At 39.2% G+C, this 11625-nt stretch overlaps 1 protein-coding gene across 1 annotated transcript; it reads right to left on the reverse strand.

Annotated features, from left to right (window-relative positions):
• Positions 1-327: 327 nt before the first annotated feature.
• On the reverse strand, positions 328-8707 carry actr10 (actin related protein 10). Its single transcript, XM_083899233.1, has 13 exons — positions 8537-8707; positions 7605-7677; positions 7442-7524; positions 7186-7294; positions 5437-5544; positions 5077-5144; positions 4867-4946; positions 4230-4265; positions 3566-3645; positions 3390-3463; positions 3192-3273; positions 2360-2561; positions 328-953 (listed from the first exon to the last, which is right to left on the reverse strand). The coding sequence occupies exons 1-13, from the start codon at positions 8611-8613 to the stop codon at positions 772-774; spliced, it is 1254 nt and encodes a 417-aa protein (XP_083755359.1). The 5' UTR covers positions 8614-8707; the 3' UTR covers positions 328-771.
• Positions 8708-11625: the final 2918 nt, after the last annotated feature.

An 11625-nucleotide genomic window follows, 5' to 3' on the forward strand; every position in this document is an offset into this window, starting at 1 on the left:
GAGAACAAAGGTAGTTTTATGAAAGTGTTGTTGGTTTTTTTTACTCACATGGCCTAGATGTAGAGAGGTACTTTTTCATTCATTCTGGGCTAAAATCACATGTAATTTCTAAATAAAGCTCCCATTAGTTTATTTTTTGGTTTCTGGGCTGTGATTTAATGATAGGAGATCTTTCAAAACACTTATTTAACCTATTCGTCTGCTGGAACAGGGCTGCTTACGAGCATGAATGACTGAAAACACTTATGTGAGTGTGCAGAACCTTTAATACACTGAAATGACTTTACATGGAAAAGTGCAAATAAATAAAATCACGCAGATTTTCTTACTTTGAAAGAGCTAGAGTGAGTTTCCCACTTTCTATGATACATCACATTGAAATAACGTCAGCTTTCTTGAGAAGATGATCAATCTTTTCCCGCTACTTGATCCGTTATTAGTGAACAGCAAATTTTCTTTAGCTGAATATCACATTTCGTAAACAAAAACAGAACTGGGAGTGCAGATACATCCTCAGTCTTGCACAACGAGACTTCAGTTGTGCATGACGCACAAAACATAATTTGAAATTTTGTGTAAAACCTGCTCACATGATCATCAGTATTACAATCTCTGCATATGAGAGCACAGATGTGACAACCAGACACGACAAAACACCTAGAGCTGTTTGTGTAGATAACAGTGACAAGATATGTGTTGAGCTGTTATATTAAAATATTACTGTTTTATTGGGTAGAAGGAGAGTAACATTATTTCATGTCTGAGCGTATTTTACTTCTCTGTGGAGAAAGCTCTCTTCATTAGTGGAGGAGGGGTCTTTCCTGCTTCATACAGAGACTCAGGAGGAGGGGAGCTCAGGCAGCACCAGTCTGGGATACGTCCTGTCTGGTTGTAATAATCCCGTGATACTGACCTGCTGCCCAGGATGTCCTGAAGGGCCCCAAAGATGGCACCTGTTGAGCAGAGGACAACACTTAAGTCAGGCTACGGTTGTGGATTTCCTAAAATCCATGAACTTTAAAGGGGACATATTATGCAAAATCAACTTTTTAATCATTTAAATCCTTATATTTGGGACTCTGGGGGTCCTATCAGTTGGCAAAGTGCGAAAAAAGATGACTCAGTCATGTTTTTGTGTTCCTCCTCAGTCTAAGTACAGGAGATGAAACACGCGATGTTGACTCACTGGGACGTCACAATGCGCTAAATTCCTGCAATTGTTGTCTCGTGGAGCTCCACTTTGTCCGTAAAACACGTGAGAGTGCTGGCGAGAGCAACGGTATCCGAAAATCGGAAGCCCACGAAAAGTTCTATACTTGGCTCCACAGTGCAGCACAGAGTTCTACACAAACTTCCAGCCTCAGAGGATTTATCTGTCCAGTGGATACATGTTATATATGACAGCAATGTGCCTATTAGAGCCTGCAAATGATCACTTTTACAAATGCTAACTGCTGTTAGCTTCCACTAGCCTCTGTGGCTGATGTCATTTCCTGTCCCTCAAGTTTCGTTTTACTTTTTTTTTAAGGTGGATCTAAAGCGATACCACTAAACAGAGCGCTCTAAACAGGGCTGTTTTGGCACAGTGTGTCGCCAGACGGCTCAGGTTTTTGAACCTGCGCGTGTTGTGTCCACCAGAGTGCAGGATCTTGACTGGGTGAGATACCGTCTTCATTCGCTTAGATGGCTTATTGTTGTGACCCCCACCCCTGACTTTCACGGACTTGCGCTCTTCCGGATACTACTGCCCTCGCCAGCACTCTCCCGTTTTTTAGGGACAAAGTGGAGCTCCGCGAGACAACAACTGCAGGAATTTGCAGTGTGATGTCACATTGCGTGCGGAAGTCAACATCGCGTGTTTTATCTCCTGTACTTAGACTGAGGAGGAATCACAAAAACATGAGTGAGTTATCTTTTTTCACACTTCTACTACCTACTCATAGGGCCTTCAGAGTCCCAAATATAAGGATTTAAATGATTTAAAAGTTGATTCTGCATAATATGTCTCCTTGTTTGTCTAGAAATGTAGTGTATTGGCTTCTTTCATTTTTGGATCAAAAACAGGGGGTAGAAACTGTGGAACATGGACCTGAGCACTAGTTTGGGTCTGACTGAAGGTATACATGCAGTGGAAATGTAACTTCCATTCAACTAAACTAACAAGTTCACATGTATTATAAAAGTACTCTTTTAGTCAACCATCATGTAAAATGACTGAAAAATTGATTAACAAATTACTTAATAAAGAGATCTTATGGAGAATGTGTTGATGCTGCAGGAATATGAAGAAATCTTTTTTTTATCAAACTGAAATTCAACCTAGTTGTGCTGAATACTGAAATAAAATCACATGTCTAACCTCCGAGCCAGGCAGTGCAGTTGGGTTTGGCAGGTGGAGCATGTATACGGAAGCTCTTGCTGGCCAGCACGTTGCTGTACTTGGGCTTCTCCACCAGGAGGCGTATTTCTGCCAGCAGACGGTGCAGGAAGCCAGGCAGCATGGCCGTGCCACCAATCACTATCAGGTTCTCGGAGAGCACTTTACGGGTGTCGATGGGGCACTAAAGACAAACATAAACATTTCCAGCAAATTAAGTCGCCTGCATAGGTGCCATCTTTTATATGCAGGGGGTGGATCTGCTTTTTATGTGCTAGTGCTTTTGTGTCAAGGGAACAATGAAAAGATATTAGATTTATTTATTTAAATTTTTCACACCATCGTTCTATATCAATAAGGAAAACATTTCAGACGATCGTCAGCCGTATCTGTGCTGTGGGGGAACAGATGTGACAGGAAAACAGCACTTTGTGGTTAACAGGACAGGAACAGACTAAAGAAAATTGTGATGGATGAAAGTGGCTGTGTAACATTTTACTGCAGTGCTGTTTTACTCTGTGTGTGTGGAGCCAATTCCCTGAGGGGAGCTGCTGTGTTTCAGTACAACCCGGGTAGAATACTGCACGAGTAGCACTTTAAACATGCTGCTGTTTCAGTCACACTCTAAGGAGGCAGAAGGTGTAACGTCTGCTGCTGGACTTTTCAAGATTAATTAGGCTGCTGTGCGCTGACGTCACCCCCCCTGCATTAAGCAGCTCAGGCACACACAATGGTTGCAAGAGACTGTTCTTTAACGTAATATGTTCCCCTTCAGAAAAACCCAAGGCATACAGAATGAATGACTTTTCTCTACCTTGACGAGAGCGTCGAGCATCAGAGACGCCACGCTCTTCTCCTCATTGTCCTGTTCAAACAGGATTTCCATCACAGAGTCCCTAAAGACAGGAGAAGACCCATGAATCACATGTCGATTTCTTTTGGATTTCAAAAGCACAGAAAATCAAGAAATGGAGAGCACATAATATGTATGAATATTATTCAGATGAACTACCTGATTGAACCTTTGACGTGCATGATTTTCTCCCCGTCCAGAGGATAGTCAACATCCGGTGGAGGAGCTGGACGCTATGAACACATCAGAACAGAAAGAAGTCTTACTGTAATGCATAACTTAAAATTAACATGCATTTACGGACGGAAAATAACCAAAGAAAACTGTGGACAAACCTCTGCTGTACCGTCCAAGTTAAATTTGGATTCTTGGATCTTGAGGCCTCGCTGCAGGTCACTGACAAAACACGTTCTCACTGCAACAACAATCAACAGTGAATTATATATTGTATCAAATCACATGATTAATCAAGTTAATCTAATAACTACTGGTCGTTAAAGTCTGATCCTAAATGTAAGGGTTAAGATACTAACTCTACATTAGCCATAAATAAAATATTTAATTATGTAATAGGTTGTTCTACCAGCTCAGTGCAAGTAAATTATGTATTTAATTCACAAAAATAAACACTTTGAATTGAATCATAAACTTAAAGAAACAACTCTCAGATGTTGCTCTGACTCACCATTAATCCACTGTTTTGTGCAACCCAGAGGATTTTCCTAAAGACATGAATTAAACGAGACTAAATATAAACCTATTCTTGTGTCACAATAAAGAGCCGTCGCTTACAAATAAAGAGAAAAACTAGAATAGGCCGCCCCAGTATCCCAAAGGTGTGAAGTGTGTTCTACTTTCATAAAGTAGTCGGAGTCTCAACACTGGTTTTCTTTTTTAAAATGTGGCATTTCTTTGTGGAAAAACACCGTCTGTGATCCCTCAAAAGAGGAAAGCAAGGGGTGCAAATCATGAAGACAAAAACAGCTCAGTCAAGCTCACCTTTTATGTCCTCTACAGTCTCCTCTGGGATGGTCCCTGAGAAGACAGATACAAGTGAAAAGACATTTTCTTTAGTTCTTGTATGCCCACTTTCAAGTGAGATTTATTATAAGATCTGCGCTTGGAAAAAAGTATTAGCTGACACTGCAGCAAAGGGTAACTTATGGAAGTATAAAACAAATATAGGCCACAGAAACTCTTCTCTGGTGACTTTTGTCTTCACTGTATAGTGATTTTCAAATACTTAGATTACAATACCAGAATCTATGTTAAATTAAGAGATCTCAGCGCTTGGTGCTTAAAGGAGAAATCTTTTAACAGTCCAGTCTAGTGAGTCAGACTGCTGTCGATCTCAATTATTGATGTATGTACAAGCAGCTTCTCTCACTCTGCTGCAGCTGTGGATCACACAGCTCAACTCCATCACTCCGTTTCCACTATTAAAAAAAGCAAGGCTCTATATATATGTACAATTCACACAAATGTCACGCAGAAACAAGAAGTTCCTCTTTGAATGCATGATAGTTCAAAGCCATTATCCTTTCCAAAAAAAGCAAATCAGCAGTCCATACCAGAGTTACACATTTAGCCACTAAAAAGACAAAGACAGATGGCGCATGGCGTGTTTTGTAATTACCGATGACAGCTGGTACACTCTGCCCAGTGGTAGTGTCTGTGTCCACGGTGCACTGCTCCACAAGAAGTCCATCTAATTCTCTACAATACAGACGTGCAGTTATGGAACAAAGGACAGTCGCGGCACTTGCAATGAGTGTAGAATAAAGAAATTGTTGCGCACACACAAGCAAAGTCACACTCTCCTTTTCAGTGCGTTAGAGCTACTTACTTATGGATGGATTTCCCCCCCAAAGGCAAAGCCTCCCAAGCTGGCAGAATTGGAGTGCACTCATAAACCTGATGTCACAGTTAAGGTTAGACACAGACCTCTAAATAAATGTCAACAAACCAATCAACAGTAAGACAGCCATTTATGTACAAAGAACTGATTTACAATGGGTTCCCTTAAGCAATTACACTTTGCATCATTCAAAAAAGTCAGAAGTAATGTGCTTAATTAGAATCTTTGACAGCCTTGGACTTTAACAATCAACCCCTTTGGACTAATGACTACTTTGTTATCTACCATGAAACATTTTATAAATAATATCAATCGATTTGTTGGAATAGTCACAGAATTAAAGGATACAGGAAGTACCAAAGTCTCAGTGTAGCCACAGTCCATCACCAGGCCAGAGTTGATGCCTAACGTCATGATGGCCATCAGGTGGCTTGGAGCAAAAATTACAGAGGGCACCTGTGAAAAACCATCAGACAAATTAAACATCAGAGCATTCACTACATACTATAGTTTCCTCTTTTTATTAGAACAGTGAAAACATTTAGAATAGCAATTTTATATAAACCTGCCCTTGGTGGGAAAAAAGTCACCTAAGCGATATAGTATGCATGACAATAATACCACTTCAAAAATAATCTTCATCCCATTCATATCTTCTTCTTTTTCATGTGCCATCTGCTATTAGCAGGTCGGTTGTCATGGATCTCTATTGTTCCTAATCTTGTGCTGCTCTGATACAGTCCTTGTATTTCAGTTTTGTCCGGTCTTTTGATGTCGTCAGTCCACACTGTTTTTGGTCTCCCTGGTCCTCTTCTACCATTTATCTTTCCTTCCAGTAGCAATTGTTGTAGATAATATCCTCTTATGATGTGAACATTTTCGCTTTTTGATGGTATTAAGCTCTATGGAGCTTGATGGTATTTAGAGATCTTTTTGTTTTCATCTTTTTTGAAATGTGTTTGTTTCCTGCTCAGTCCAAGATATTTTTAGCATTCTTTTGTATGGCCACATTTCAAAGGCCTCAATTTTGCTTGCTCGGGGTTACCCCCCCAGTGCATTACAAGCAGCCCCCTTGTCCAGGTGCCGATTGAAACCCAAGTCACAAATACGTCATTATTATGGTTATATTGTTCTTGTCAATAAAGGTGTTATATTTTAGGGATGCACAGAAAATTTGGCACCAATACAACGGTTCCAACAAGATGCGAGTACACTGTGGAACAGCACTTATTAAATGCTGGAAAGTCTCTTTGAGCATAAGCAAAACTTGCTGCATATGGCGCAGTTTATTATAGAGCCCTGCTAGGGTCAGGTGTGGAAAAAAATTAAAATCTTTTGCAAACTGTTCCCTCGGATTAGTAAACTGTTCCCTCAGTTTAGTAAACCGTGCCCTTGGTTTTGTATGCCACTGCCTTGACACATGAAGAAAATAATTGCAGCGGTAGCTCAGTGGTTAAATAGGTGGACTTGAGTCAAGAAGGTGGTAGGATTGAATCCTGAGCGTACATATTATTTAACTTATTATTGTATAAATCATTATGAGTATTAAGCATTCTTAATTACATTTTAACGCTTTTCTTGTTTTTTATTATTTTCTTTAATACATTTCATACAGTAAAATATGACCATTATAGCTCAATAGCTTCCAGGTTAGTTCACCTGTTGGCTCAAAATCAGTGCAGGATCACACTAGTGATAGAGCCCACCTATTTAGTTATTTTAAAAATACAAAACAAAATCATACTTTTAAAATAAACCTTTTTACACATTAATACCCACGTTTTATTTTGAAAACCGGAAGTTTCCAACCGCTGCAGTAAGCTCGTGAACATATTTTACATAAAGTTGGTAACAACGGCGCACTTGGAATGTTGGAGCTTGACCACAGTCTCCTGTTGCAAGACTGCAAACTTTTGAGAAAACCTTGGAGTGAGACATCGTGGCATGCGGGGCTAATGTATGGCTTATACAATGTGCTTTACGTATTAAGAATGCTTGATACTCATAATGCTTTATACATTAATATTGACACCTTCAGGGTTCGATCCTACGACCTTCTTGACTCAAGAATACCTATTTAATTTTGTTATTTGTTACCTCAAACTGTTTGAAGAAAACCTTGGTGAGAGTCTCCCTGAAGTGAGAAGGGCAGAGGAGGGACTCGATGATGACCACTCTTCTGTCGCGAGGGTTCACCAACAGGTGTCTGAGACAGTGAAAAGAAAGGTTTTCTGAGTCAAAGCTACAGTAAGCACAGTAAGTGATTAATGCTCCAATTGTGCTCCCCACCTGATAGAGTAACATACAAACAGTGCTTTGTCTACAATGAATGAATAATGCAGCAGAGTCTCACCTGAAGTACAATATATGGATAAACTCTTTGAGTATGACGTAAAGCTCCTCCGTGTTGATGTTGTACTGAACAACCTTGATGGCCTTAAAATGAGAAATTAACATTTACTTGTGAACGTCCTACATTTATTGATGATGTTTATTAAAGCAGAGCGATATCTCACCTGTTGCTGTCCTGGTTTCCGGATCTCACTCGGAATTATGAACCTGGGCCCCGTTTCCCCTGCAAAGCCACATCTGCAAAGAAATCACACTGTCAGCTGAGGAACACACAGAGAATAAGATGTATACCACTGAATATTCTGCAGCTAGACTGCGTTAAATCTGCAACCTATACGATGTCCTGTAACAGATTATATTATAACACATCGAACACAAAAAGAGCAATTTTTAGGACTTATTTTTAGTGCAGTAAAAAAGCTAAGCACAAGTAGCACATAATTATTTAATATAAGCTTAAGATAAGCACATAATTATGAATAACTGGTCTGTGTCAAATATCATGTGAAGACAACTGTAGACAAAGACTTCATTATTAAAAGTAGAGGAGAAAGATCTTCATGTGACTCAGCACAACGTTTACTAGAGGCCATATTTCACTAAAAATTTATTAAGTGACAGATTTTTTAAAACATAAACAGTATGTTAAAAATGTGATTGAGGCATGAAGAGTATCACTTAATGTACTCACTACTCGGTCTGGGTGTTCAAAATTGTTTTGTGCTGCAACGACCAGTCGATTATTAATTGATTACAAAATTGATCTTTTCCTTTCTGTAATGATAATTCCAGATAGTCAAATTTATGATAAAATAATCTTGTCCCTGACTACATTTGACCTCATTTGCTAATATTCCGTGTTAGCACTAAAATGACATCTCTAGTTAGCACTGGCCGTGTGACTAACGAGATAGCACAGCTACAACATTATTATTATTTATAAAAATCCTAGCCGTTTGCATCATTATCAGTCATCATCATGTTATGTGTTCGAGATTAAGTGTCAGTTCACGAGGAGCTGAGAAAATACATATAGCTGTGTTAGCATTTTTGTGCTAACCAACAACAACAATGCGAGCTAACGACTGACACTCACTTTGTGTATGCTGCACCTACGTCGATGACGATTGCAGTCTTCTCTCCTCCGCTTCCCAAACCATCAAATAAGGGCATTTTTATAAATATGTTCGCCTTTGGGCGAAAATAACGTATGTGTTAAATAAACGCTAGCAGCCGCAAATCTGCATTCTATTGAAAATCTGTTGACTTCCTGTTGGGCTGGGTTGGGTCTTCAGAGTGCAATGCCGTCACGTGTAGTTGCCTGATCAAAAATGAGATCCACCAAATGTGACATTCATTTAAAAATAACAAGCAAAAATAAATAAATAAAGAACATAACAACAGACCAAGTGCCGCACTGGCTCTATATGTGACATCTAAAGCAAAATATACATTTAAAAATGTTATTGTTGAAACAAGTATCTTTCTGGTGGAGAGAACTGATGCAATGTCCTATAAGATGCCCTTGCAACCCTATGGGTGTCCTTCCAATCAAAAAGGTTATGAAGTTCCCTACATGACACTGTCCCAAAGGTCTAAAGTGTTATAAAGAAAATGCCTATCCATGTGACAGAAAGTGATGCTGTGCTGTAATGTAGGCAGCATAAGGGCCTGGGGCTGGATTGAGCCCCAGTTTTATCATTATTTATTCGTGGCATTTTTACTTTTTAAATGTAAATACAGCATGTTGCATACAAATATGAATTTAATGGATATTATTTCTTTAAAACATTTTATTTGTGGCCTTTAGCTTGCTTTACTTATGTCCCTCTAGAAAAAAAAATGTGCTGTGTTGGTAAACACAGATGTGTGAGAATGTGGGAAATGACATACTAGTGTCCTTCCCAATATCATGTGCAAGCCACTGCAACAGATACTTAATAAAAAAAAAAAAAATATTAGGTCAATTTAAATCACACCAATTCATATTCATCAATGTAGTCTCCTACAATGTTTGTACAGATATTGTTAAAATGTACTGCCTTCAATAATAATGTGTTCTTATGTGTTATATGTGTTCAATTGCTGTCGAAACACCAACAGATTATATATAAGGAGCGTTCTTCTACGAGCCGCATGAATGCTGCTGATGTAACCTCATTGTAACACCACAGGAGGTCACTGGAACTTTTTCTCTATGTTTTTGCCATGTTGTCCATTAAACTAATTCACCTGCCCCGATAACCCAGTTTTTCCTGGTACAAAAAGAACAATATTAATGTGACGTAAATGCAGTTCTTCGACTGTTAGGGACATTTAAGACATTTACTCCAACAACTCCAAAATATATATTTTACATCAATATTTGTTTAGTTTAGTGCCACTAATGGCAAGCAGATAATAAACAATTAAATGATAGATCTACATGTTTGTTGAGGAAACCTACAACATTCGCTATGCTCACACAAGTTATGCAAAAAAGAGGTAACTAATCATTAATGATTACCTTATGATTAAGTAAGTCATTAGTTAATGGTTAACTATAGGGATTGCACGTTACCACTTTTTGGTGTGTGATACCGATATCACAAACTAGAATATTTACTGATACCAGTCCGATACAGTAATTTTTTACCTTTTCAATGACGAAGTTGTTAACACCACAATTGTCACGACTCAGCTAAAATGCTGTTGCCGATTTCAACTTAAAACAGTCTGTGCATAGTGAAACAAGCGATATATAGGATTTGCATCTGTCCATTATCTGATCCAGTGATTTTGACCATGCAGTATCGGACCGATACCAATACTGAGTATGCATGAGCTCATAGTTAAAGGTGCCATATGTAAGAATGTGGCCAAAATCGGTGACTACATTTGAAATACCGAGGTCTTTTAGGTTTCTTTTTCTGACGTAACTGGCAACACGTGGTTGCTCGGCAGCTGAGACTCTACTGACTGCAATGATTGGTAGACAGTGGTAGGTGGCGCCACATGCCAAAACATGATTTCAAAACATAAACATGATTTGCAGTCTGCAAAATATTTTTTTAATGCAAATATTTTGGCTGTACTGTTGTTGTTGGTGAGTTCAGTTTGTTATATGAACATTATTCCTGAGTCTCTGTGACATATTAGGAGGATTTTATGGCCAGTTGCTTTAGACTTATTACATAATGCACCTTTAAATAATCATAAGAGGACAGGTAAACACAGTGTAAAAGAAGCCAAAAAAAAGGTTAGTAAATCATTAAAACGAGTTAACAATTGAGTAATGATTACTTAGTGTTACTTTTTTTTATTCAAAGAGAAAATAGTATAGTATAATATCGGTTTCAGTATCTTCTTCTCCTTGCATGATCCCTGCGAGGAGGTGATGAAACTTGCTCTCGTCACAAATCAGAGGCTGGAGCCTTCAGTAGTGCAGGAGTGGAAGCATTTGGTGGCAGCACTTGAGAATCGGGCGGACATACGCAGAAGCAGCAGCAGCAGCAAAAGCAGCAGCAGAGACCTGTTATTACAGCCGGTGACGCTGAGGAGCTGCACACAACAAGCCTCTCCTCCTCCTCCTCCTCCTCAGTCTAACCTGGATTCGCATCCACACGAACTGCATTCATACTGCAAGTGGAGCCGTGCATCCTCCAGGCTCAGCGACCCTGCACGGAGTGTGGAAGGTAACGGCAGCTTTGTTGTAGCCATACGTGTGCATGCATTGACTTTCATTGTTACCATTTGTAACCATTGGTACCCATTTCGCTGTGGGTTGATTTTTTTTTTTTTTTAGTTTATTGTGAGACGACGATGAGCTGCAGGTATACACGGGTAATAATCCTGTGCAGTCAGATTGGACAAACCTATTTTAACACCGCAGCGTGAATTTGTTTACATGCAGTCTGAAACGCTGGGGACATTGTGCTGTCAGGTGGTGAGGCTGCAAGAGCAATGCTGTCTGGGTGGGATTTTGTGGGCTGTTTACGAGGAACACAGGCAGGAAAGTGGCTTCTCTCAGACTCAGGAGATATGATAATATCTAGTGAAGAAATACATGCATCACACACCTGACCACATCTGATTATATACATATAAATATATATATATATATATGTATATACTGTATATGCACATTGTCCTGGTTTAAGAGAGAGGCAGCTGTGTTTAATGTAAAAAAAAATTCATGTAACATTC

The sequence above is a fragment of the Microchirus variegatus genome (assembly GCF_963457635.1).
Source record: "Microchirus variegatus genome assembly, chromosome: 12".
Taxonomy (NCBI): Eukaryota; Metazoa; Chordata; class Actinopteri; order Pleuronectiformes; family Soleidae; genus Microchirus; species Microchirus variegatus.